Source organism: Passer montanus, unplaced genomic scaffold, assembly GCF_014805655.1.
Source record: "Passer montanus isolate IOZ18808 unplaced genomic scaffold, ASM1480565v1 scaffold73, whole genome shotgun sequence".
NCBI lineage: Eukaryota > Metazoa > Chordata > Aves > Passeriformes > Passeridae > Passer > Passer montanus.
Window position 1 is genome coordinate 854,229 of NW_024372481.1, and position 27,110 is coordinate 881,338.

Sequence of the window (27,110 nt, forward strand, 5' to 3'; positions counted from 1 at the left end):
GATCCCAGGTGGCCCCAAGTGTCCCAGCCTGGCCTTGGACACTTCCAGGGATCCAGGGGCAGCCACAGCAAATCTGGGCAAGGAGAAGTTCCTTGCCCGTTGTGGGGCAGCATCTGGAATTCCCTGGGGATGTGGACGTTGCTCCAGGGGTTTGTGGGTGTGGAGGGAAGCGAGGCTGGGGGCTCAGTGGTGGCTTTGTCACAAGGTGAGCCCCGTTTGTCCTTCTGTTGCAGCTGGCACTGAGGGGACCAGCGGGACCCATGGGCCTGACGGGGCGGCCGGGCCCGATGGTGAGTGTGGGACTGGGGGATGGAACTGGGGGTGGAATTGGGGGGAAAGAACTGGGGAGATGGAATTGGGGATGTGGAATTGGGGGGTGGAATTGGGGAGGGATAGAATTGGGGAGGGATGGAATTGGGGAGTGATGGAATTGGGGGGATGGAACTGGGGGGAAAGAACTGGGGAGATGGAATTGGGGATGTGGAATTGGAGGATGGAATTGGGGAGGGATGGAAATGGGGGGATGGAATTGGGGGGATGGAACTGAGGGGAAAGAACTGGGGAGTGATGGAATTGAGGGGATGGAACTGGGGGATGGAACTGGGGAGTGATGGAGATGGTGAAGATAGAACTGGGGGTGCTGGAACTAGTGTGGATGGAGCTGGGGATTGATGGAATGGAATTGGGGAGTGATGGAATTGGGGAGTGATGGAATTGGGGGGATGGAACTGAGGGATGGAATTGGGGAGTGATGGAATTGGGGGATGGAACTGGGGAGATGGAATTGGGGGGATTTAATTAGGGGGATGGAAATGGTGGGATGGAATTGGGGAGATGGAACTGGGGAGTGATGGAATTGTAGGGATGGAACTGGAGGATGGAGCTGGGGAGTGATGGAGATGGTGAAGATAGAACTGGGGGTGCTGGAACTAGTGTGGATGGAGCTGGGGATTGATGGAACTGGGGAGGATGGAGGTGGTGAGGATGGAACTGGGAGTGGTGGAATTGACGAGGATGGAGATGGTGAAGATGGAGCCACCCCAGCTGATTCAGCTCCCTGTGGGCTCTGGATCCATGAATGGCTTTTCCTTAATGTGGAATCTTCTTCTCTGTCCAAAGGGGCCCCCGGGCAGTGGAGGACTGAAGGGAGAAGCTGGAGAAATGGGACCTCAGGTGAGTGTGGAACTGGGGGAGCTGGAGAAATGAGGGGTGGAGCAGCCAGTCCTGCCTGAGAGGCTATTGGGAAGCAGGGATTCAGTCACCCCGTGCCAGCTGGGAGCAGGAAGTTGTGAGAACACGTGTTTGCCATAGAAATGTCCGTTCAAGAGTGTGAATGCAGGCTCTGGACGTGGTTTTAAGCCAGCAGTGTAAAATTCTGCAGCTCCCTTCCTGGAAAAACACCCATGGAGGAGTCCCATACATAAAAGATAATGTGAAGTGTGGAGAATTCACTAATGCTCAGGATATTGTTCTTCCAAGCCTTAAATCCTGCACTGAGGGGAAGTTCCCATTTTCTGATGCCAAGGGAAGTGATTTATGGGATGCATCTCCGCCACGTGCTTGCAAAAGCTTCCCCATGGATAAACACCTACAATTCCTGGAGATGCCCAGCCCTGACCCTTCCCTGTGTGTTTGGAACCACAGGCTCTGCTCCAGGGATTCATTTTGGAGCCCTGGTGGCCCTGGGAGCCCCAGCAGTGCCTGCAGTGGGCACTGAGCACCGGCTCTGCTCGTGCTCCCTTCAGGTGACATTCCTTCCTCTCTCCTCGATTCCTTGCAGGGTCCACGAGGCATCCAAGGCCCTCCCGGTCCTGCAGGGAAGCCAGGCCGCAGGGTGAGTGTCCTGGCAGCTGTGCTGAGCAGGCAGGAGCTGCAATTCCTGCTGGAAACTGCTCCTGCTGCCAAACAATTCCTCCGCACCGAGGGCGTTGCTCAAGAGCCGGCCGGCAGCCAGGCTGGGCTGGGCCAGCCCTCTTGGCCACCCCAGGGGACACAAACCAGGGTGGGAGTGACAATTTGGGGGGGTACAAATCGGGATGGGAGTTAAAAATGGGACAACACAAGGATGGGAGTTAAAATCTCAGAGGACATCAGGATAGGAGTTAAAATCTCGGAGGACAGAAGGATGGGAGTTGAAATTTGGGAGGACACAAATGAGGAGAAGAGTTAAAGTTTGGGAGGATAGAAACAAGGATGGGAGTTAAAGTTTGGGAGGACACAAAAATGGGCGTTAAAATTTGGGAGGACAGAAACAAGGATGAGAGTTAAAATTTGGGAGGACACAAATGAGAATGGGAGATGAAATCTGGGAGGACACAAATGAGGAGAAGAGTTAAACTTTGGGAGGATAGAAATGAGGATGGGAGTTAAAATCTGGGAGGACACAAAGATGGGAGTTAAAATTTGGGAGGACAGAAACAAGGATGAGAATTAAAATTTGGGAGGACAGAAACAAGGACGAGAGTTAAAATTTGAGAGGACAAAAATGAGAATGGGAGTTGAAATCTGGGACACAAATGAGAATGGGAGATGAAATCTGGGAGGACACACATGAGGAGGAGAGTTAAAATTTGGGACGATGAAAATGAGGATGGAAGTTGAAATCTGGGAGGACAGAAACCAGGATGGGAGTTAAAATCTGGGAGGACACAAAGAAGGATGGGAGTTAAAATCTGAGCAGTGTGGGGGGAATTCAGAGCTGCACATCCCACTCTTTTATCCCGGGGTGTTTTGGCTCCCTGGTGTTGGGAGCTGCACAAATGCCTTGAACTGGCTTGGAGTCCCCACTCCTGGCAGTGTGTGAGGAGAATCCAGTCCCAAGATGGATCAGGTGTAAATCCTGCTCTGTTTCCGTCCCTAATTCTGATTTTTATTTCACACCCCCCTCTGGCTCGCCAGTTGCCAGAGGAAGGAACGAGCAAGTGTTGTGTGTGACCCACTTCTGCCTTCCTGGAAACAGAAACTCTCATTCCAACGTGCAGCCATCATCATTAGCATCTCTTAAAATGTGCTGGGAGATCATTTTTTCACATAAAACCAACGACCATGGCCCATGTAGTGAAGTGGCTTCGCTGCCATTCGTCTCCCACCTCTCATTAACCCCAGGATGTGGCTTCAAACACAGAGCAGGGATTTTTCCCTCACCAAGAGAAGCTGCCTGACTTAAATAAACCCTCTCTCTGGCTTAACTGAACCCTGTCTCAGCCCCAGGTGTCCCTGTGGTTCTGTGTTACCCTCTGGATTTGACTTTGGTGTTCTCTGTTGCAGGGACGAGCTGGCAGCGACGGTGCCCGGGGCATGCCAGGCCAGACAGGACCAAAGGTAGTGCCAGGATTTTATGGATTTGGGGAATCTGCACCTTCTCTTCAGCAGGGATGAGCTGAGGGACCCCTGGAGAAGGAGCCCAGCTTGCTTGGAGGAGGTTGTGAGCTGGTCCAGAGGCTCCTGTGAAGTCACGGAAGTCAAGAGAGGGAAGTTAAACACACTCCTGGAAGGCAGAATAGCAATTTCCTTTAGAAATAGAATAGAATTTTCCTTTTCTTTCCCTGTTTTGGCTTTTTTTTTTTTTTTAACGCCACTTTTTAAAACTGCTGGATGAAATATGCTGCAGTTTTAGAACAAATACTTCAGAATCCCAATTACAAAAAACAAACACAAACGAGTGGCTGGAAAGCCTCTAAAGTAGAACCACCAAAAAACACCTCTTAACCAGGTGAGGAATTGGAGGTGTGGTGAAGAATTTTAATCCCTCCTATTATTTTTTTTTTTATTGGAGACAAAATCCCTTCATTGTTCTGCAATCTGCCAGAATTACCAAGCAGGAAAGAAGCTGCTGTGCTGGAAATGGAATGCAGAGAGAGAGTTTGCCCAGGGAATGGTGCCTTGGAGTGTTTAAACTCTTTATTATGGAGATATTTAAGGCTGCAAGAGATGGGGGTTTGAGACAGAGACTGGAGAGCACAAATCATTTACCCAGCAAAGTGCTGTAATGAGCCTGTCCCCCCCAGGAGGGGCTGCCAGGCAAGGAGGGGATGGAAAACAGGTCTGGTGGAAAGTGAAGGCTGAGTGTCTGAGGGAGAAAATGCATCCCTCCTTGCCACAGAAAGGAAATAAACAGGAAGGGTACTCAAATGCAGCTGGAAATGTGTTCTGAATGGTTTTAAACTGGTTTAAAATGGGTTTTAAACTGGTTTTGCTTTCAGGGTGACCGAGGCTTTGATGGCTTGGCTGGTTTGCCTGGTGAGAAGGGAAACAGAGTAAGTGTTCTTCCGCTGTGGCTGGGATGAAACCCTGCGAGGAGGAGGAGGCTGGGAGGGACTGGGATGAGGCATGGGAGAGGATGAGTGTCCCTAAGAGACTGTGGGATGTCACATCACCCTCACAGGAGCTGCAAAATCCCTCTGCAGGATCCTTCTGGGACTGCTCTAAATCAGGATGGGGAGGAAAAAATTACCTTAATGCAATGCAGCCTGAAAAACCAAAGCAAGAGGCAAAATCTGCTGTTGGATGGGGTGGAAATTGCTTGAAATTACAATTTATAATTTAAAAATTGGGGAAAAAATGGGGCAAGGTTATTTTGGCAGGCTGGGTGTCCCTCCCCTCCCTGGAGCAGAGAGAGAGGCAGCTCTGAGGGCACAGGGACCTCCAGCACAGGCAGAAAAATCAAATCCACACCTTGGTTCATCCCCATTCCCTGGTGGTTTCCATTGCCAGAGTGTTTGCACCTTCTCTGAAGCATTTTCTGCCTTTTTTTTCAGGGTGAGCCAGGCCCCCACGGCCCCCCAGGGGCTCCTGGAGAGGATGGGGAGAGGGTAAGTCTGCCTGGGGATTGGGAATTCCTAAGGAACCCCTGGAAACAAGCAGCAGATGCAGCATCAGGCAGGAGCTCCCAGGCCTCGAGCCTTCCCTGGGAGGGATCAGGGCAGGGAGATGGGAGCTGAAGTGGAAAGAAGAACTTGGCTTTAAAGATCTGGTCAGGAAACTCAGGTTTTGTTAAAAGGAAAAAGAAAATAGCACAGAGAGTAAATTATTGCTCACAGTGAGCAAATGATGGCTTCTGATTCTCTGAAACCCAGAGGATTGCAGCCAGATTTGAGGAGCAAAAATTCCAGACAGAGGCAGGAATCAAAGATTGAATTGTTCACTTCTTCAGCCGACAGCAGAGGGTGTTTAGCAAAGCCCAGACTAAGTGATCCCAGCTCTGGTTTAAGGGGAGAGATTAAAACTGCTGAAGCCACGGGTGTGTGGCTCAAGCTGAGGAGCCAGCGTGGATTTCCCAGCTCTCATCCCCTTCCACGGCATTTTCTTCCCACTTTGGGCTCCTTGTGTCCCTGTAAAACTGAAATAATCACACAGATCACCCTCACCACAGCCTGGGAGGGTTGGTTAATTAATGGTGGCTGTAAAGGGCTCTGAGGCTGAGCAGAGCAAAGCTGGAAGGGCAAGGAGCAGAGTCAGAATCCCAAAGGGAAAAGGAAACAATTGCAGGAGGGCAGGATGGGTGATCAGCACTGGAGGAAGGATTCCAAGGGATCCTGAGGAGGAGCCTCAGGTTTGGGGTGAAAATCAACTCAGGGGAAGCACTGTTTGATAATTTTGGGAAGCACCATTTGATAATTTTGGGTTTTTATCCCAGCAGGATATGGAGAGGAGGGATGGAGAATCAGCCTTTTGCTGCTTCTGGTTTATCTGAGGAGCTCTGATTTGGCTAAACCCCATGCCCACCCTGCCTTGCCACTCAGTTTGGTGTTAAATCTTGTGGTTTTTGTCTCACCTGCCCTGAGCTGTGTCTACAGCCCCTTTTCTGGTGGCAAAATCCATAAAGCCTTGAGCCTTCCCTAACCCTAACCCTAACCCTAACCCTAACCCTAACCCTAACCCTAACCCTAACCCTTCCCTTCCTCTTCTGGTGGCAAAATCCATCTTTCTAAACATAGCAGGAATTCTGTAGGATTCTCAGGCCTTTCTAGTCCCTGGTAAACTCAGTTTTAGTCCTCAAGCTTCCAAGGTCTTCCTTAGGCACAGAAACCCTGTCAGTCCTCCAGAGAAACTGCTTTTCTGTGTGAATATTATTTAAAAAGGACAAAACCCCTGTGGAGTGGCTGAATTAAATGTGGATTTTTCTGTCTCTTGCTGCTTCTCTCCGTGCCTCTGCTGCTGCCCAGGGAGATGATGGAGAAGTTGGACCCAGAGGTCTCCCTGGAGAACCTGTGAGTATCCCCTTCCCCCTTCCCATGGATTTGGGGTGGAAAAAGCGTTTTTAGGGCTCTCATGGGGCAGCTCTGCCCTGAGACCCTGCAGGGATTGAACTCAGCTTGAAGCTCCATGTGAGCAATTTGAGAGTGGGCTGTGCTGGAACAACTCTGCTTTGCTTATTTTCATTCATTATTTTCACTTATTTTCACTCTCACAATGGTGGGAGTTCTTTTGTTTGTTTGTTTGATTGGGTTTGTTTTTAATGAAGAAGAAAATCTCATTGATTGCTCAGAAAAATCATAACTGTAAATATAAAATGTAGATTAATGTCATATTTTTCTGCCTGCATCCCTCTCTCTGGTTTGGGATTGAGGTAATCAGGTTGGGGTAGAAATTAGGTGTGGAAAATAGATATAAAATACATTTTTTGTGAGTATTCATAGCAAATTCCAGTGAGAACAGGGTTTTATCTCAGAGCAGTGGCATCTTCACCACAGAGCTCCCACACTTTGTCCTGAGCAGTGTCAGTGACTCCTGATAAACTCGGGATGAAATCCTGGCAGGATTGAGCCAGGGAGACTTTTCTGCCTTCAGTGGGGTCAATGTCCTCTCCCAGCACACAGAACTTCCTCAGTCTGCATTTTGTCAGTGTTTGCCCCCCACGTGCTGCAGAGCAGCTGCAGGAGGAGCTGCAGTTCCTGGAGGCAGAAGGATGGAGGAGATCTCACTGGGCTTGGACAAACTCTTTGGACCAAGCCAAAGAAATGCTTTCAAGGAGAATCCCACTAAAAAACCAAACAGGCTGTCCATGAAACACTCTGAAAAGGCTTTTTTTTCCCAAGCCAAAGAAATGCTTTCAAGGAGAATCCCACTAAAAAACCAAACACAGAGGCTGTCCATGAAACACTCTGAAAAGGCATTTTTTTCCCCCTGACACTGAGTATTTCTCACTTTATTGCAATGCAAGCTGCTGGTGCTGGCTGTAGATTTCTGTGTGCTGCACTTGCTGGCTGCTGATTCCATCCTGAATGCATTTCCTTTGTTATGAAAAGAACATTCTCTAGAATTTCTTTCAAAATCCCTGATTTTGTTGTGCTAAGGCCCAGCGTGGTGGCCTGAGATTAATTGATGGGAATTGCTGGGCACAGTTCATGGGAGAGAGGGAAGGGTTGGCATTTACAGACTCGCTGGAACTAAATTATAGACAAGATGTCTGATTAACTTCTGGGGAAGATTAATCAACTCAGCTATCTCCTTAGCACATGTCCAAGCAATAACTTATGGCTTATTAACTTCTTAAAAACCATTTATGTGCTCAGGTAACACAGCAACAAAAGAGGAACTTCAATGAGGGCAACACATGCAGGGAAATTTATTTTTATTTCAGCAGCACGAGTGGAAATCTCTGGGCTGGCCAGGATAAAGGATTCAGTTGCATTAGAGGGATTTTTGCTGTAAATACACACTCCCTGAAGCTGGGGGTTTGTCCTCTCTGCCCTCAGCCAAAAGAAGATCATCCCAAATGTGGCTGAAACCAGTGGTGGGACTTCAAAATGGGTTTCCCTTCACCCTGCTCCATCTCCTTCCAGTTGCCCTCAGGTGTGGGGTTTCTGCTCTGGATTCATGCAGGGCTTTAGCCCAGGAGGTCTCCAGTTGCTGGGATGGAGCCTTGGACTCATCCAGTTTTTGCTGGAAACTGCAATTTTTTTTTTGCAGGATCTGAATCCCCACCACCTCCAAGACAAGACATTTCATTAATGTCTCCTATTCCACCCTGCAACATTTCATTTTAATTCCTCAGCCCTCTCTGCATCATAAAAAGGAGGCTGTGGAATATTTGGGCAGACAGATAGAGCTGCCCATCAATCAAGAACGATTTTCTTCCCTCCGTGGCAGCTCCATCCATACAAATCCCAGAGTTCCCCTCATGGCAGGAAGGGGCTGTGGTTAAAAGTGAGCTCTCAGTGAGTGCTCCCATCCCTTTCCTTCCACTCCAACCCCCCTGAAGGCTCCAGGAGGGGCTGGGCTGGGATTTCCAACAATTCCCTTTGCAGGAATTCCAGTTCTCCTGCCATTATTCCATGTGAAGCTCCAATGCCACCAATTCCAGCAATGCCAGGTTAGATCTGGTGAGGGAGGCAGGGATGGAAGGAAAACACCAGGGCAGCAGAAATCCTTACCTGTTCATGCTGGACAACCCAAATCCTTTAAAAATGTACATTTATGGAAACCTCTGCCAGCCTTGCTGAGCTGTGTGGGTTGTCCATGATAAAATCTCAATCTGCAGGGATTTTTGGGATGATCCATTGGTGGTGTCAGGCCATCCTTCATGAACTCCCAGCTGGAATGGCTTGGCTGCAGAGAGTGTGGGTAATCCAGGAGGAGGATTAAATTAATTTTTTTTAAGTTGGTTCAAGGGGAGTTTGTTCCAACCCAAGGAATAAATGCCTGTATATTATTATTATTATTATTATTATTTTAATAACAATATATTATTATAATGTTTTAATAATAAGAATAATAATATTCTATATTATTATTTTAATAACAATATATTATTATATTGTTTTAATAATAATAAAAATAATATTCTTATTATTGTTTTAATAACAATATATTGTTATGATGTTTTAATAATAAGATTATTATTTTTAATGTTATAATGTTTGAAGAATAATAAAAATAATATTTTATTATTATTATTTTAATAACAATATATTATTATAATGTTTTAATAATAATAAAGATAATATTTTATTCTTATTTTAATAACAATATATTATTATATAGTTTTAATAATAAGATTATTATTTTAAAATTTATTATTATTGTTATTGTTATTATTATTATTATTATTATTATTATTATTATTATACTGAAGGGTCTGTGCCCACAGGATTTCTCTCCCAGTTTGTAACTCAGGGAAGCTGCAGCACCTGCAAAGTCCTTCCAACCCCTGCTGTGTCCATGTCCAGCATGGTGCTCCTCCTCAGCTGGGAATCCTAACCCTGTTTTTCCCCCCACAGGGACCCCGAGGACTGCTGGGCCCCAAGGGACCCCCAGGCCCCCCGGGGCCACCGGTGAGTCCCCGCTGCCCTCCCCAGAGCCTGCAGACAAAAGCCCAGCCTCAGCCCTTGCAGCAGATCCCCGGTGCATCCTTGGCCACATTTGGGCAGAGAGCGGCCGTGGTGTCCCCAGAGGAGCTGGGGGCTCCAAGTCTGCCTGTCCCCATTCCCAGGGCTGCCACGTCCCTGCGGGGCAGCACCAGATTTGCCCCACCTGAGTAAATATGAATTCTTGCTCGGGCTGGAAGGGAGGAATGAGAGTTGTTAACACAGGGCCTTTGCTGTTAAATCCTGCCTCAAGCAGTTCCTTGGTATCCCAGGCCAGAGCATGTGGGATTTATTCAGGAGATCTCATCCCTGGGAGTGCTGATGCCCTAAATCCCAGACCTTAAAAAGCCAACCCAAGGGGTCAGTGTTCAATGGGGAACATTTTGTGGCCTTTCAGCCCTCCTGGGACGTGAAGACAGCTTTGCTGTGAGCTGGGTGCTGCTGGGGTTTAATCAGAATTCAGGATTTGCTCCCAAACTGTCTCATCTCCCTCGGATGGGATGTTACACCCACAGGATAAAAGATTATCCTGGAGAAAAGGAGGCTCAGGGAAATCTCATTCCCTACAACTCCCTGGCAGGAGGTTGTGGGGAGGGGGATCAGCCTCTTTTCCCAAGTAACAAGAGACAGGATGAGAGGAAAAGTTGTGCCAGGGGAGATTTAGGGTGGGTATTAGGACGAATTTCTTCCTGGAAGGAGTTGTTAGGCAGTGCCCAGGGAATGGTGGCATCCCCATGTTCAAAGCCCACATGGATGGGGGGAAATTATTCCCTATTAGGAAATTATTCCCTTTCCACATGGTCCAAAGGGTTTCCTGATTTTTTTTTTTTTTTAATTATTTTTATGGCAATTTCCCTGTTTTGTGGTGTGAAATAATGTGATATTTTCTTACTGCTGTGTTTTTTAAATCCTTTCAAAGGGCGTGGCTGGCATGGATGGACCAACAGGTCCCAAAGGGAACGTGGTAAGTCCTCCCTGCAAATTTTTACAGGCAGTTCAGATTTCTATAGGGCAAAATGCAAAATTCTGTTAGATTGCATTTGCTAATTGCTTTTTAGCCTGGTCTAGATCCCTATCAAAGCCCGTAAAAAACACCAGGAACATCTTCCTGCAGCAAATGGATATTAATTTATTGTAATTTCTGATGGAATTACACATTATTTCTCCATGAAAGATGAAACATTTTCCTCAAGATGCTCACTGAGCTAATGAATATCAAAATAGAGACATTTAACTGAGAGGGGAAAAAAACTGGGGTGGGATGGGATGGGATGGGATGGGATGGGATGGGATGGGATGGGATGGGATGGGATGGGATGCATTCCCTGGAGAATAAAGGCAGACCAGGTGGTGTTAGAGCCTTGCTCAGCTCCTTTGGGCTGGAAATGAGGAATCAGTGAGCCTTGCAGTCACTTCCCCCTTCCTTTTCCCAGTGGGAAAAGCTGTTTCCAGCAGCTCTTGGAAGGTCAGAGAGGGCTCAGAGAACTGTGGGAGGGTGTGGATGCAGCTCAGGTGGATCCAGCAGTGGGAATACAGGGACACAGCTGGGGAAATCCAGGGATTGTGCTTCCAGCTCCATCTCACCTTTCCCACCTGCCCTTGTCTCCTCACAGGGCCCTCAGGGCGAGCCAGGGCCCCCAGGACAGCAGGGGAACCCAGGGGCTCAGGTAAGGACAAATCTCCTTCTCCACAGCTGGGAAAAACGGGGAGGAGAATTCAGCACCAGAAAGGGGAGCAGCATTTGGAGAGGTTTGGCTTGAGGAAACATTTCCAGTCCAAAATCTTCCTGCAAACACTCCCCAGCTCTCACCTGGCTGTGGCACAGCCAGAGCAGCTCCAGCTGGCCAAACCCCATCCTGTGGCACGTTTAACACCCCACTGTGCAGTTCCTGCAGGGCCAGGGGGACACTTCAGCTCTCCAGGCTTTTCCCATGGCTCTCAGGGAATCCTGCTCCTCAGAGCATCCCTCCAGGCCTGAGCCTGGCTGCCCACAGCCCCTGCAGCTCTCCAGACGTTTTATTGCCCCTCACAAGACATTTTGGGAATGAATGGAGCTGGGGAAATCCCCAGCCCTCACAGGCACTAAAATAATGCACAGCCAAGATGCATTGGAAGGAATAACTTGCTCCTTAACGACCTAAATTTTAAATATTTTTTTGGCTTTTCACAGGGTCTTCCAGGTCCACAAGGCGCCATCGGTCCCCCAGGAGAGAAAGTGAGTTGAAATTCAGCTCTGGATTCTCCTCCCTCAGCCATGGATTTGCATTTTGCTCCTTCAGCTGCTCCTTTGCCCCATGTGCAACATCTGTTTGCAGCCGTGGCCATGAAAGTCTAATGCCTCATTCCAGACAGAGGAGAGATCAAGCCAGCTCAGTTTACCTCTAATTCATCATATTTGCATTCATTTCCCCTCTGAGGAGAAACATTTTGAAGGCAGCCTATGGTAAAACACGAGGAGAGGATTGAAAATTGTCTTTTTCTGTGGGTTTTGGGAGTCTGAGTGGGATGATAATGGGGAGAGCCCATGGATCTCTGATTTTCTCATTGCTGCATCCTGCCTGTGTGAGGTGTCCCAGGATGCTGCAACACAGAAATAAACAGATTTCCCTCCAACCTGTGGCAGCTTTTCCACCTCTGCAGCCTCTCAGAGCTGGGAAAAGCAGGAAATGTGGTGGGAATGCCCATCCTCTGGTGCTCTGCAGGCTCTGATTGATTTTCTGTTTGGTTTTAGGGCCCGCTGGGCAAACCTGGTCTCCCTGGCATGCCTGGTGCTGATGGGCCCCCGGTAAGTGCTGCTCTCCTCTCCCTGCTGCGGCTTCTCCCACCCTGGAATGGCCCCTGGGCTTGGGAAGGGGAGCCCAGGCTGTGATCTGAGCCCCTCACAGCTCAAAGAGGGGGAAATGGGAAGGGTGAAAGCAGGAAAGGCTTTTTGGTTGGGGTAAAGGCGGTTTAAAATGGAAATAAAGAGAGTTTAGTATGGAAATGGGGTGTAATATGGAAGAAAAGACAGCTTAATATGGAAGAAAAGACAGTTTAATATGGAAGAAAAGACAGTTTTATATGGAAAAAATAAAGTTTCATATGGAAAAATATCCTGCAAGGTCAGCTCACCCTCCTTGGGGGCTGGGGTGAGTTTGGGAAGCCCCCTCACAGCTCTGCTCACCCTGGGTTCTTCTCACCATCCCTTCAGGACTGTGTTTCCCCTCTTCCTGCTCCTCCCCTGTGCTCTGTGGGTGTTTATTCCCATCCCAGCCCTGCCTGCCCTGCCCTGGGTTTCACAGAGGTGACAAGAGCAGGTGGAAATTCCCTGTCAATGTTGAATTCTCACAGCTTCCCCATCTCCAATCCCACTTTAAACATCATTTGCTCCTCTCTGTCGAAATCAGCCTTAAAAAAATCACTAGGCTTTCAACCCCATCTCATTGTTACCCATCTCAGAGAGACATTCATTTGAGGATGAAAAAAAAACCCCACAAAACTGGTTCATTCTGCAAATGCAGAGCACAGCCCGAGGAGAAAAAAAAAATTAAAAAAAAAAAAGAAAAATTGCATTTCCCACCCTGGGATTGTCATTCCTACAGAGGGCACTTGGAACATCCGTACAATTGTTAGCTGAGTCAACAGAGCAGCTCCAGCAAAGCCCAGAACATCTCTAAATCTGTAGGTTTTGATGTGAAATTCCTGCAGCAGCCTCCGGGGAGCTTCTGCTGGAGAAATTCTATTTTTAAGCAGCCTGGAGGCTGTGGAGAAGCTGCAGAGTGGCTGTGCAGGGGCAGGGACCTTTCCCACAGGTGGGCAGCATTGCAGGGCTTGGGTGGCTCTTTCCAAGGACAAAAAGGGTTCTGTTTATAGAAATCTGTCTTGGAAAATCCCTGAAAATCCCCAAGGGCCTCACTGTGAGGGCTGCCCATCAATTTGTGATCTCAGGAGCAGCCAGGGAGGTGGACACAGTGAAAATGGGGATGGTTTAGTGCAGGCTGGACCAAAGCTTTGGAAATCCTGCTGCAGGCTCACCCTGGAGCTGAAGGCAGGAGGGGTTTTAGGGATCTTTTGTGCCCTGGTGCTGTTGGTGCCAATAAAATCTCAGGACAAGCTGAGATTTGAATTTTCTCCCCCATTTTGCTGATGGAGGAGTGACAGCTGTCATTTTGTTCCTTTATTAAACTCAGGGAGTCTGGCTTGCATGACATTCCCTTCTGAAACTGATGATGGAAAATGCTCATCATTTTCTTTGCTATATGGGTAGAAATTTGTGATTTCTAGGAGGGAGTTCACTGAAGACACCAGAGAGTGCAGAATGGCTTTAGAGCAGCTGGATGTGCTCCCATCATCCTTAACCAACCAAGGTGTGCAGTGAGTGCCCTTCTAGGGGTCACTGATATGGCAGATATTGCCAAACCAAAAGTTGTTTTCCATCCCAGCTCCATTTTTGGATCCAGCTGTGGGGAAACCACTCAAAACCACTTTTCTGGATTCCGGATTCCTCCCTGACCCTCCCAGCTCTACCTGGGGCAATTCACACTTGGATTTTTCCTGGCTGCAGGAAAAGGGCTCTAAAGGCTGGTGATGAGAACGTGTTGGGAACTCTGGGATGCTGAATTATTCAGCATCAAATCCCAGGAGGAATGAATGCTGGCCAGCCTCCAGGCAGCCTCTGTCTAGCAGGGATGCAGGTTAGCTGAGCACTTGGCATGGGATCTGCTGCTGGACTCCAGGAATCAGGAACTTAATGAGGGGCTCTGACCAGTCTGGGCATCTTGTGACCTTCACAAGTTTCCTGCCACCAGGATTTTATCTGTTTTCCTACCTGCAAAATCCCCGGGCTGCTTTCGTGCTGAGCTACCCCAGGTGTTCTGCTGCACAGAGAATATTCCAGAATGCTTCGTGCTGCTCTGCTGGGAGGTGCTGAAGGGGAAAATTAGAAATAACCAGGTGGAAAAGCAACAAGGATCCAAATGCTGCTGTTTTCCCTTTGGGAAAAGCAAGGTGGCTTCAGGGAGGCCACTTGTGTCAATAGGAGCTTCGTGGGGAGCAGCTGCTCTCTGACAAATAAATCACAGCTACCAAAGCATTAAATGTGCTCTAAACCCCAAAATTAAATGTGCTCTAAACCCCAAAAACCTCTTTTCTTTGTCTCTTTTATCCATAGGGTCACCCTGGCAAGGAAGGTCCTCCTGGAGAGAAGGGGAGTCAGGTAGGTGTCCACAAAACCCTCAGCTCAAACAGGAGGGAGGTCAGGGCAGCTGGGTGGAGATGGATCTCCACAGGGATGGCCAGCGGGGCAGGGGAGGTGCTGAGGAGCAAACCCAGCTGAAGTCTGAAAGCTGAGCCCAGATTTTGTCTCTGGGTGTCTCTTGTGAGCTCCTCCCAGCTCTCCTGGCCAGCAGTGCTCCACAGAGCAGCCCACACCAAGAACTGAACCTGGGAGGGGAAGCTTGCTCCTGACAGACACAAATAAATATCCTTTGTGGCACAGGCAATGTAGAAAATAGATTTTTTTTTTCCCTCTTCCACCTCCAAGTTCCTATTTAACAATATATTTGAGATTATTGCCAGAGGCCAAAGCCCTTGAATTATGCACTGGTCCCTCTGTCCAGGAGATTCGCCAGCTGCATTCCTGCTGCAGCCCAGGCTCCCAGACAGCACTGCCCTTGTCAAAAGTCTCTGCTCAGAGCTCATCCCAGCTGGGTGGACATCCAGGAGTGCTGCTGGACACAACCACAGCTGGGTTTGTCCCTCTGCTGTCACAGGAGGCTGAAAACTCCAATTTTCTGGAGAAATCAAAAGGGTTTGGGGGTGGTGCCTCCTCTCTGTGGTCATCCCCAGGGTGCTTTGGAAGCAGGGTGGAACAGAACATGTTCCTGTTCCCTGGTGTTCCTCAACCCAAACCACAAATCATACCTTGTGTGTAAATCCCCTTTCTAACAAGTTGTTTCTGTCCTGACCCTCCTCATCCTCCCTTTCCTGTTGGATGGGACTTTGCCATCAGCTCAGCCCACCACACCTGCTGCAGGTGATGCTCCTGCAGCTCCCTGAGCTATTTTTGGGTTATTTTGGGTTATTTTGGGCTATTTGGAGCTGTTTTCGGGTGGCTCCTGCCATTCCCATCCCATGTGGGAAGCAAGGAATTTGTTTTCCACACCTCCTCCTCATCACTGCACCTCTGGGGTGGTTTTTGATGTGTTTTTCTTGTTTGCATTTTGTCCCCTCAGGGTCCCCCAGGTCCTCAGGGCCCCATTGGATATCCAGGACCACGAGGAGTCAAGGTAAGGACAGGAGCAGTGTCCCTGTCACTGGAATTCTCCAGCCTGGGCTGGAGTGTGCAGAGATACAATTAAACGTCAAAGAAAGCAGAAATCACCACAATTAGTGGCGATTTTTAATTTCTTCACTCTAAACTTTACCCCCACCCTAGTAACATCTTGGTTTCTCTCTCAAGGGAGCAGATGGAGTTCGTGGCTTGAAAGGCACCAAGGGGGAAAAGGTGAGTTCAGTTTGGGTTGTGTTTCTGCAATTTCTGAGCATTTTCGTTGGTGGATCCCACAGGATATTCCCTGGGAGGTTTTCTCCTGCACAAGGGGGTTTTTTGGGGGAAAAAGGGGACTGAGCACCTTTCCTTCATCCCTGCCCCTCCCCAGCAATTCAGCAGCAGTTTGAGCTTGGGATCTCCCAAACTTTAAAACTTTCTGGGAAGTGTCTTCAGTGCCTCTCAGGGATGAGCTGTAGGATGAGATGCATTATTGATTACTCTGCAATTAAACCTTCTTGGCTGAAGGAAATATTGCAGTGTCCTGGAGGCTGCCTGGGAGCAGGTGTAAAACCTATTTCATGGGAATAAAACCAGTTCTACTTCAGAAATAATTGGTTCCCAGTGCTGCCAAGGTCCTGTTGCTCACACTGGGCCTGTTTGTGGTGCTGGCCTGCAGCCAGGATGGGATGCAGGGCACATTTGGGGACACTGTAGGGGTTCTTTGGGGTTTTGGGTGGGTTTCCATCCTGCTTGTGCACTCCAAGGACTTGGAGAAGGCAATGTGTGGAACTCAGCTTGTCCTTCCTGAACAAATGAGGCTTAAGAAACTTTAATTATTTTTTTCCTATCTCTACACCTCGGGTGATTTTTCCCCTCTCCATTTTTAGGGTGAAGATGGTTTCCCTGGCTTCAAAGGTGACATGGGCATCAAAGGAGACCGGGTGAGAGTCTGGGACCTGTGGGATCAATCCAGCAGTTCCTGGTGAGCCAGGAGAAGCCTGTTCCCAGCATGGAACCATCTCCTGCTCCCTGTGTGACAATGACACTGCTGTCCCCTGTGCTGGAGCTGGCAGTGCCACAGTCCATGTCAACAGCTCAGATTTCCCAATAATTCCCATAATTATCCTGCAGTTGTCCAGCTCAGCCCTCAATCAAACACCTCCCAGGGCTTGCTTTGCACGTCCAGGTGAAGGTGAAAGGGAGGAAGGTGAAGGGGCTGCAATCAGAGCTGATGAAGGCTGGTTTTGTGGAGATGTTCCCAGTGTGGATGGGATCACTTTGGGGATTTTGTGGGATAAAACCCCAGGGCTTTGGTCACACTTCACAATTTCCTCTCCCTGAGCCTCCTGGTGAAGCCCAGCTTTCTCCCAGAGCAGCTCCATGGAATATCTGCTGCCAGCAAACACAGGATCTGGGGCCTGCCTGTCTAATTAACCCTTCTCTTGTAATTAACAGGGGGAAATCGGCCCCCCTGGCCCCCGGGGTGAGGATGGGCCTGAAGGCCCCAAAGGTCGCTCTGGCCCCAATGGAGATCCAGGTCCTCTTGGCCCTGCTGGAGAGAAGGTGAGCCCAGGATGGGAATTCTGTGTTTTACACCAAACCCCACTATTTTGGGGTGTCTCAGGGTGTGGGCAGTTTTAGGGCAGAGGGAGGAAGAGGAATTTTGTGTGAAGGGAGGCCCAAGGGAGGTGGTTTAGGGCAGCCACATGGAGGCTTTGGTCTTTTTGGGGTTGTTTGGGTACAGAAAAAAAGATCAGAGGGGGATAAGTGGAAAGTTTGATTTAAATAAATGTCAATAAAACCCCAGTCTAATTTCAATAAAACCACAACCATTCCTAACTGGTTCCCAGCACAGTTACAGTGCTCACTCTGCATCTCCCCACTGGGATTCCCTCAGTGCCCCAAAGTTTTATTCCACCCAGGTGCCATCTGCCCTGCCCCTCCCTGCCCTTGGCATCCCCCCCTTCCTGCTCTAACTCACTTTTCCTTCTTTTCCAGGGAAAACTCGGCGTGCCAGGACTGCCAGGGTACCCGGGCAGGCAGGGCCCCAAGGTAACGGGGATGGGATGGGATGGGATGGGATGGGATGGGATGGGATGGGATGGGATGGGATGGAGAGGTCTGGGATGAGATGAGATGGGATGAGGAGGTTTGGCATGAAATGAGGAGGTTTGGATGGAAATAGGATGAGAAGGTTTGGATGGGACGTGATGGGGAGGTTTGGGATGGGATGAAGAGGTCTGGGATGGGATGAGGAGCCCAGGAACACAGCCCAGCTCAGCCCCCATGTGTGGGGTGAGGTCCCTCCTTCCCACCCATGCAGGACAAAAATAGGGAAGCACATGGTGGAATTCAGGGGTTGTGCATGGCTTGGGTCCCAAAGTGGTGGGAAGAGCTGGAGAAGGGCTGGGATGTGCAGGGATGGCTCCTGGGAGCTTTCCTGCTGCTGAAAGGGATTGCAGTCCTTCTCCTTGGATTAGGGTTTTTATCTTCCAAGATAGCATCATCTAATTAATTAAGGAGAATAGTTAATGACTCAGGGTCTCCCTGAAATTAAAATAAAGCTGCTATTTGCATATTTGCAAACATCCTTTGTAGCTTCTCTCCACGCCCACCTCTGTTCAGGCCATTTTCAAGGCATTTTTTTAAATTAAAACTCTGAATTCCACTCCATAGACTTAGGCTCCAGCCCAGTTTTCACATGCCCTGGAGGCTTTGGGAACTTCTGGTTTTGTTAACTTTTTTTTGTAAGAATCATGTTTTATTATTCATGTTCACTGCCTAAAAAAAACCCAAACCAACCCAGGCTTGTTTCATTCTGGAGACAGAATTATCTGCAAGAGATTGTTTCCTGCTTGTGGTGGGGCTGGTTTATTTTTAATTTACATTTTATATCTGGAGTAAGGCTGGGGGGGTGTTTTTTAGCATTTTCTTGGACTAATCCATATTTTAAAAGCAGCAGCAGCAGCAATTCTCCAGGCGCTGGCATCAGAAAGGAACAAGCCAGGAGTTAAATTTTCATGTGCACCACAGTGACTTAGGAGCTAAAATCCAAAATCCTGCCTGGGCTCCCATCACAACCGTGGGCTTGGCTTTTTGTAGTGACTGCTAATGAGCATGGATATTTGGTTTTGGTGTTGTTTTTGGAGAAAATTGAATTTCAGAGGGCACCCTGGGCCTGATGGTTTTGCTGTTACTGGAGGGAGGTTCAGGGGACAAGGGCTGGGGATGGCCAGAGCTGCCCCAGGGCCATCCTGAGCCTCTTCTTCCCTCTCTGCTCTTCCCCCAAGGGCTCCATCGGCTTCCCAGGATTCCCAGGAGCCAACGGAGAGAAGGGCACACGGGTAAGATTGGATTCCCACTGCTCCACTCATTCCTTTCTCTCCAGGGATCATTCCATTGCTGGGCTGCTGCTCCAGAGCCTTTTCCACTCAGGAATTGCCCCAAAAGGCTCATCCCAGGATGAGGTTCCTGCTGCAGGACAGGAGGATGCTGGGGATGGCACAGCCAGCAGCTCCCCAATTAAATTCTGGGAATTTTCCCCTCAGGATATTTTAAGAGGCTCCTCTGAACCTGAATCCTTTGCTCAGACTTTGCTCAGGGCACAAAGAGCTCTTTAATTAACAGTAATTATTAGAGATGGCTGAGTCTGTTCAGAAGCAGCCAGAACCATCTTTCACCTAACTTGAAATTCTAAATGCATGGCTGAGAACACTCTCAGTGCTTTTAATAAGCTGCTCAAAATTCAGAGACACCCTGAAAATCAGGGGGTTTCGTCCCCCAGCCTTGTCTCTGCCTCTCACCCCACCTCCACAGCCTTCTCTCAGAGTAGGGATTGTCTAAATATACTGATTTATTTTTTATCTGCTGCAGAACATGCTCGAATTAAAGGATTCAGAGTACAAACAAAGTAATTTTCTGCACCAGCTCCGGTCACAGTGACAAGAAGGGGGAGTGAGGACAGCAAGTGGAATTAGTTTCCTTTTTACTCTCATTTAAATAGAAATGACTTCTAACAGGCAGCTTTGAGAGGAGCCCAGCAAATATAAATCACTTTGCACTGCATTAATATCCTACCACTGCAATTTGGGTCCTATCCACCCCCTTTTTTATTATTTCATTTCATTTGGAGCTACAAATGCTCATCCCCATCCCTCCCTCTGCTCTGGCTGGGCAGGAGGAGGGAGGCCAGGAAATTCAGCCTGGAATTCCCTGGAATTACCCCCCTCCCTCTCAAATATCCAGCAATAAAACCCCCGGGCTGGGTTTTTGAGGGGTGTAGAACAGCAGGGGAGGGATGTTCTGCTTTGAAATCCCTGCACATCCATGAATGATTCTATTCTGGGATGGAATCACATCCAGCTGGGAGGGGATGGGAAACCTTCCAGGGAGTGGAGAAGGTACCAGGAGCTGGGCATTTCTGAGGCTGGAACAAACCCTGAGGGGGTTTGGGCTGCAGTTTTGGCATTATCCAGCCTGAAAGAGGTTGGGGAAGGAGCAGATCTGATGGGAAAGGGCCCAGCTTCAGAACCAAGCCATGAGAAGAGAAGGCAAAAAAATCAGCACTTTCCTCACTTTTATTCCAAATGAGCTTTGTGCCTTTAATGGAGGTGGTGAGGATATTTAGTTACACCCTTGGCATGCCACATTCACTTCAGGAATTAGAAAAGGGCATTTTAACCTTTCAAACGTTGATTTATTTCGTGGTAATTCCAATTTTTAATTTTTTCTTTTTGATTTTCAATGGGTGATTAGACCATTTCTACCATTTTATATCAAATTAATCACCCTGCATTCACTTTATCAGTGTAGAGAGAGATTTTCATGGACAAATCTTCCCATTAGCAACAGGAGCTCAGCTTGGAAATTTAAGAGTAGCAGAAATGCTGATTTTCAGTAACAGCTTTGCTATCCATCTATATTTTTTTTCCCCTCCCGAGTATCCCATTTGAAATAAGAGAAAAGCAATTATATACAGAATTATAGGCTGAGCTGGGGTCACTCTGCTCCAGTCCTCATCTTAATTTAAGCCTCATTGAGTCAGACTTGATAAATCCCCCTCTGCTTCTCCTAAGACCACTCAATTTGTTTGGTTTATGAATGTGTTCACATGGCATCAAGACGTAAATTTTCTAGGGTTTTTTTCCCCTCCAGTTCACAGTGGAACAACTCAATTTGGAGCTGCAAAAACCCCAAATCATTTGTTTGTCTTTTCTTTACCACAATATCCCCATTTTGCTCTTCAATTCCCTGGTTTATGTGGCCAAAATCATGCAAATCCCACATTTCTCTCCCAAAACGAAGCTCAGCTTCTCAGTCTGTTGTTTCAGCAGCACAAAGATTCTTCCCAAGTCGTTAAATAATTCAAACAAAGGTGAAAATCAAAGGTGGAAGGGCAGGACCTGCACAGGCAGCTGAATTTTAGTACTGAGGTGCTGAACATCTCCAACCACAAAAGTTCAGCTCGCGCCTGCTCAGCTGTACAAAAAAGGGCTGGAAAGGTAAAAATGGGGAGGGAAAAAGGGATGAAGATGATTAAGGGATGAGCTGGGAGAACTGGGATTGCTGGAGAAGAGAAGCTTTGGGGTGAGCTGGTTGGGGCTTGCAGAATTTGGAGGGAACCTGCAGGAAAGATGAAATAAAGCTATTTAAAATAGCCTGGAGTGGCTTTGGATGGGGCTTGGAGCAACCTGGGATGGTGGAAGGTGTCCCTGCCCATGGGAATGTTTGGAATGAGCTGAGCTTTAAGGTCCCTTCCAGCCCAAAGCAGTTTTTTATTCTCTGTTTGGTGCTTTTGGAGAATCCTGACCCATTAAATCCCCCCAGAGCTGCTCATCACCGAGCCCCTCCTCAGCTCGAGGTGGGCTCAGCATCTTTTCAAGCCCTGCTCATGAAATCAATAGTTACACATGAATAATAAATCTTATTTAAGAGCTATTTTCTGCCTTTAGCAGGGGGCAATAGATTTCCCTGCTTGCCCAGTTTGACAGAGCTCCCCAGATCCAGCTATTTCTTGGTGTGCCTGGAAAATAATCTGAATTTAGCTGCCTTCATGTCAAAATCCTTGTTTGACAAATACAGGTCTGTGTATATTTACAGGGAATATAAATTCTTTGCAACTGTACACGGGGCTGAGTGTATGACTAATGACAGCAATAAACAGGGGGGAAATTTGGCTTAAAAATAGAATTGTGGGAGAAGCAGAGGAGTGTGGGGGGCTACCTGAGGGGAGGCAGAACCCCCTCCTCCCCACCTGCTCCCAATTTAGCCTCCCAGAGCTCCAACAAAACCAGCTGGAATACTTTAAAGTGAATTTTGTCATTAATTAAAAACAATCCAAAAATGCCAGCAGGCTTTAATAAATGGAGCTGCAGAACAAGGAAGATTCAGCAGGACTAATTTTAGCAGCTGCAAGAAAGTTGATGGGAAAGTTTTGCAGCTCCTGTTTTATGTTCTGCTGGTTAATGAGTGTCAGAGCTGAGCAGGCTCCAGCGAGGTGATGGATTTGGGGCAGAAAATGGCAAAGGGATATTTTTAACACCCTGGGAATCGAGGCTTCTTCTCCTTTCCTTTAGGGGTGATTGGTGCCATTAACAGGCTGCAGGTCCACAGGGCAAAGTCAAACCTCTCCGTGGTTTTTTGGCCACTTGACACCAGCCAAAACCGGGCTTTTAGGCCATGCCTTTGCTTTTAGGCTCAGCTTCATGTGCTGCCAGGTTTAGGTGCAGGATTTCCATGGCAGGACTGATCCCAGTCCCATCCCGGGGAGCTGAGTGCAGCTGTCAGATCTCATGAGCTGCTCCCAACAACGCCTGGAATCCCTTGTTTAGCTCTGAATTTGGGAAGATCTGTAGGTATGTAGGGCAGCTTAATTGGCCTGGGTGCAGGGATCTGTGTCACACCTTCCAAATCCCACAGCAGCCCCTGGCAGCAGCAGGGTGAGGACCCTGCCCCATGTCTGGAGCAGGCATCAGTGGGGGAAAATGGGATTACAGGTGGCTGAGCTGAAGAGATTTTGGCTGGGTTTTTGGGATACTGAGGGGGCGGCCTCATCTTTGAAAGCATTTTGGGGCTTTAAAGGACTTCAGATGCTGCTCCTGAAGAGGTTCATTCCCTCAGAGAGCAGATGTTGTCTGGGCATTGGGATCAGTGTCCAGACCTGCCCAAGTGCTATAAATTCAAATAAATACAAGAATCAGGAGGTGGAGGTGAACCCGTCACTGACTTTTTCGTGGCAGATGAGGAGCAGAGAGGTTCTGAGGCAGTGTGTGTGTGCCAGGCTCTGCTGAGGGCTCCTCTGCTGTGCTGCTGGTTCCTAATCCCTTCTCCTTTTCCATTCCAGGGCACTCCTGGCAAACCGGGTCCAAGAGGGCAGCGTGGTCCCACGGTAACCAGTTCTTCATCCTTGTTCCCTTCAGAACCTTGTCCTGGCCAAAGGAAAACTGGGATGGGCTTTGTGTCCTCACTGGGGTGGGACCTGACCTTCAGCAGCTAAAGCTAAGCCAGGGGGACACAGATTTGGGGCTGGGTGTCACCACTGAATGTGGTTTAAATCTTTCTGGTGACTTTCCTGTCACCCCTTGATGATTTGTTGACCCCACGTAGCTCAGGTGCTTGGGGCAACAGAGTCCTCAAATGTCACCTTTGATGATTTGCTTGATGATTTGTTGACCCCACGTAGCTCAGGTGCTTGGGGTAGCAGAGAGTCCTCAAATGTCACCTTTTGTGTCTTTTCAAGGGTCCACGTGGCGAAAGAGGCCCCAGGGGAAGCACTGGAAAGCCTGGCCCAAAGGTAAGGCCTGGGGGAGCCTTTGGGGTGGTGTCCTGGGCAGTGCTGGTGTGGAGAGCAGCTGGTTCATCTCCCTCCTTCCCTTTTCCTTTGGGTTGGGAAAGCTGAGCCCTCCTGGGGCTCATTCCCAGCTCGTAACCCACTGCAGAGTTGGTGCCCAGGCTGTGGAAATGTGCTGGCCCAGGAGGCAGCAGGACTTTGAGGGCACGCCCAGACTGGAGACCAGCACAGCACCAACATCAGCACAACCCCACAGCCCCTAAACCTCCCCAACCCCTCAGTTTGGGGTTTAAATAGAGTTTAAAACCCCTGAGAGCCCTCAGGCTGTGCTGTGGGTGAGGGAATGTGGTGCTGTTGATCTCCAGAGCCTGGCTGAGCCATTTTTGCCTTCCCACTGCTGAGCCAGGATTGGGCACCAGGCAAAATTTGGGATTTTTCTCCAAACCAACCCAGATGCACTGATTACCTGAGCATGGATCACCAGGCTTGATGGCAACAAAGCTTTTGTTGTGAGACATTGTCACCATCACACTGCCAGATTTACAAACTAATCTCTGAGCTTTGTGTTGGCATGAATTTTGGATCAATCCCTCCTCTTCTGGGTGGCATTTACATCTCTGAGGGAGGCCACTGTGTGGTGGAAATATCCCAATCTCCCCAGGATTTTTTTATGAGGGGATGTGGGGGGAACAAGCAGCTGCTCATTTGTCACTGGCTGCTGCTCCTGCCACAGAATTATTATTAGAGAGGGCTGGGGGAGTTGCTGGGGTGTGGTGTCACCGTGGGCTTGGTGCCATCTGAAGCCTTTGCACACAGAAGCTGTGATGCTGATTTGGGTATTTTTTAAAATGCTTTCTTGTTTTCCTTCTTTCTAAAAGGGCAACTCTGGTGGTGATGGCCCCCCTGGTCCTCCTGGAGAAAGGGTAAGATGAACTGAGGGGGAAAGGACTCAGTGCAGTGCTCTGGCAGGGGAGGTGAGCTTGCAGGGCTGAGGGGTTTTGGGCAAGGTGGATCCTCCTGGGTGCCCTGTTTGCAAAAAGGAGTGGGCAGGAGCCAGGATGCAGCTCAGCAAAAGGGAAAAAAACCTGAAAATTCTGGTTAGAAATCCAAGGTGAAAGGTGCTGGTGTGGAGAGAGGTCCCCCAAGCCACCTCCAGGCCTTAGGTCCTGTCTGAGCTCTGCAGGGAAGGCTCAGGTGGGACTTTGGGTGTCCTGTGGAAGCATCATTCATGGGAGAAGGGACAAGTCACCCCTGGGTGGCTGCAGGCAGCCAGAATTCCAGGCACTTTCTGGAGGATGTGGTTCTCTAGGACCTCCTGCTGCTTTCTCCAGACCACAGGCAGGTGGGAAATCCTGAAACAATGGGACTTTCATTATTTTAGCCTCAGTTTCTGGGGTTTTTTTCCCTCCCCACTGGCTTTTGTTCTGTTTGTAATTTTTTCTACACAATCACCCAGCATCTGGCTTTCCAGACCTTTGTGCTTACCTGCTGCTCACACAGAGGTAATATTTCACATCAAGTGTTGCAGGTTCCTTAACCAGCTTCTCTGGCTTGTCTTTCATCCCAGGGACCACCAGGGCCTCAAGGACCGACTGGATTTCCTGGACCAAAAGGCCCCCCTGTAAGTAACAAAAGGATAATCCAGCCTTTCCCACCCAGCCTGAGCTGATTCCCTGACAAGTTCCCAAGAAAAGACATTACTGAGACATGCTGATAACAACCCGATGGTTTCAGATTTTAAATAGCCAAGTAAATTGCAGCTGATTATAAATGTTCATTTCCTACTGACTCAGGATCTCTGGGATCTTTTGTGGCTGTTCTGTGCTTTATTTTCCCTCTGTGGATGTGGAGGACAGCCCAGCACTGCTGTCCCTGCAGTTCTTGTACACTGGGGGGACCTCAGCAATGGTTTGGGAGTGATTTCCTGAGTGTGGTGAGCAGCTCCTGTAAGATGAATCCTTTGGGAGATGTGTGGGAGGAAAGGGGTGCAGCTTTCAGGGTCTGCAGTTCCATTTTCCTGTGAAATAGCTGGGAGCTGAGGCAAGCAGGGCTGATTCAATGTTTGTCACAGTTTTATTGCCAAGCACTTGGTGATGCTGCTTCTCCCCCTGATTTTCTGCCACAGGGTCCCCCTGGGAAGGATGGATTGCCTGGGCACCCTGGACAGAGAGGAGAAACTGTAAGTAGCCAAAAAACCTTGGAGTGGTCATCACTCCAGAGCCTCATTTTGGGTTCTCTAAACCCTCCTGTGCTGCTGGGGAGGTGCAGCCCCAGTTTGGATTGTTTGGGTTCCCTGAGGGTCTGTCTCTGTGGGAAGCAGCCCATTTCTCCCCTCTGCCTTCCCCAGCAAATGAACATTAAGAAGGTTTTGCACATGATGCATTTTTTCCCCTCAGCTTATCACACAATTTAATTAACTTGCCTGGCATTTGCTAAGCAAGGCAGTGCAAACACTGCTCAGCCCAGCACCAGATATTTATTTACACAACTGATTTTAAAACAAGGGGTTTGAGGTGTTTTTGAGCCAAGTTCTCAGGTCAGGATTACCTTAAAGGTGAAGAGTTTTCACCTGCCAGAGCCTGACTGACATTGAGTCTTCCTTGAGTTTTCCATGACATCCAAGGTGGAGGGAGCAATGAGAACTTGGACAGCATCTGCTGTCATCAGCTTTTGAGGCTGCAATCAAAAGCATCAACCTCCAAGTCTGCAGGAGTGAATGGAGAATGGTCTTTTAATTATTTTGGGGCCTGAAAGCTCTCCCTAATTGCTTTCCTCCATTTGCCTCTCTCAGGAAAGAGAATCTCTGTTAATCTGTACCATCAGCCTTGCAGAGACCACTTTCCCCTGCAGACCCAGGCAGCAGAAATCCCCTTTTTGTCCCCTTTTCCCCTCACAGTGCCAAAATTTAAGGAGAGCAGCATAAAAATGAATTAAATGCTCCTTCTACATCAGTAGGCTGGTCAGTGCAAGGTATCTTTGTGCAAGATTGAAATCTCTGTGTCAAACACTTCCCCTTATTGAAGTTCCCATTCAGCAGCAAACAGGCATGCTGAGATATTTGACCATATTAGATTTGCAAAGATTGGCTCTAAAAAAACCGTGACAGATTCTAAAGCCTCTGTGCCCAAGGCTCAAAGAGTACAAAAGGAAAGCCCTTTCTCCAGGTTAATAAGGAAAGTCCTGCACAGAAATGGTCTAAATATTTGTCTGTGATAAGAGTTTAAATTGCACCTTCATTTCCCAAGGATATTTTGCCATTTCCCCATCAGTGACAGGAGATTTTCTGATCTGCAGGCAGCCAGAACAGCATGGAGGAGTTATTTAAGCATGACAGGCTAGCGTTGGCATGGGATTTATCTGATCCTCTTTTGTGGCACGGAGAGAATAGCCCGTGTGCCCTAAATGCCATTCCTCAAGCTTGTCAGCAGGCTGGAGTAACAACCATAATTAATGTGCTTTTTAAGGAGTAGCCTGGGAGAGCCAAACAATTGCAGTGGTGAGAGTTCCTCTTTGTCACTCTTCAAAATGCCATTGGAAGGAGCTGTCAGGGAGACTTCCCTGCTCATCAGCCTTTGCAGACAAACACGGCTGTGGTTCCTTTCAGCAAATGTTGATGGAGGAGATAAAGCTTCACTCAGCCCCCGTGGGTTAAGCTGCCCCTGAGCTTCTGGGAGCTGAGCTGAGACAGAACCGAGCCTAAACCAGCATCAGAATGGGGAGCAGGATAAGGGAAATAGCTTTAAAGAACTGCTCAGCATGAAGA

At 48.4% G+C, this 27,110-nt stretch overlaps 1 protein-coding gene across 2 annotated transcripts in view; it reads left to right on the plus strand.

Moving 5' to 3' along the window:
* The window catches only part of COL5A1 (collagen type V alpha 1 chain), a 126,807-nt gene that overhangs the window by 76,345 nt on the left and 23,352 nt on the right, over window positions 1–27,110 (plus strand). For both annotated transcript variants that reach the window (XM_039730718.1, XM_039730719.1), the window contains exons 14-37: window positions 234–290; window positions 1,120–1,173; window positions 1,781–1,834; window positions 3,268–3,321; window positions 4,203–4,256; window positions 4,758–4,811; window positions 6,165–6,209; window positions 9,222–9,275; window positions 10,228–10,272; window positions 10,922–10,975; window positions 11,479–11,523; window positions 12,040–12,093; window positions 14,458–14,502; window positions 15,521–15,574; window positions 15,748–15,792; window positions 16,446–16,499; window positions 17,014–17,121; window positions 17,557–17,610; window positions 18,849–18,902; window positions 22,901–22,945; window positions 23,297–23,350; window positions 24,226–24,270; window positions 24,915–24,968; window positions 25,473–25,526. In XM_039730718.1, the coding sequence (XP_039586652.1) occupies window positions 234–290; window positions 1,120–1,173; window positions 1,781–1,834; window positions 3,268–3,321; window positions 4,203–4,256; window positions 4,758–4,811; window positions 6,165–6,209; window positions 9,222–9,275; window positions 10,228–10,272; window positions 10,922–10,975; window positions 11,479–11,523; window positions 12,040–12,093; window positions 14,458–14,502; window positions 15,521–15,574; window positions 15,748–15,792; window positions 16,446–16,499; window positions 17,014–17,121; window positions 17,557–17,610; window positions 18,849–18,902; window positions 22,901–22,945; window positions 23,297–23,350; window positions 24,226–24,270; window positions 24,915–24,968; window positions 25,473–25,526 (1,290 nt within the window). The remainder of the gene's footprint in view (window positions 1–233; window positions 291–1,119; window positions 1,174–1,780; window positions 1,835–3,267; window positions 3,322–4,202; window positions 4,257–4,757; window positions 4,812–6,164; window positions 6,210–9,221; window positions 9,276–10,227; window positions 10,273–10,921; window positions 10,976–11,478; window positions 11,524–12,039; window positions 12,094–14,457; window positions 14,503–15,520; window positions 15,575–15,747; window positions 15,793–16,445; window positions 16,500–17,013; window positions 17,122–17,556; window positions 17,611–18,848; window positions 18,903–22,900; window positions 22,946–23,296; window positions 23,351–24,225; window positions 24,271–24,914; window positions 24,969–25,472; window positions 25,527–27,110) is intronic.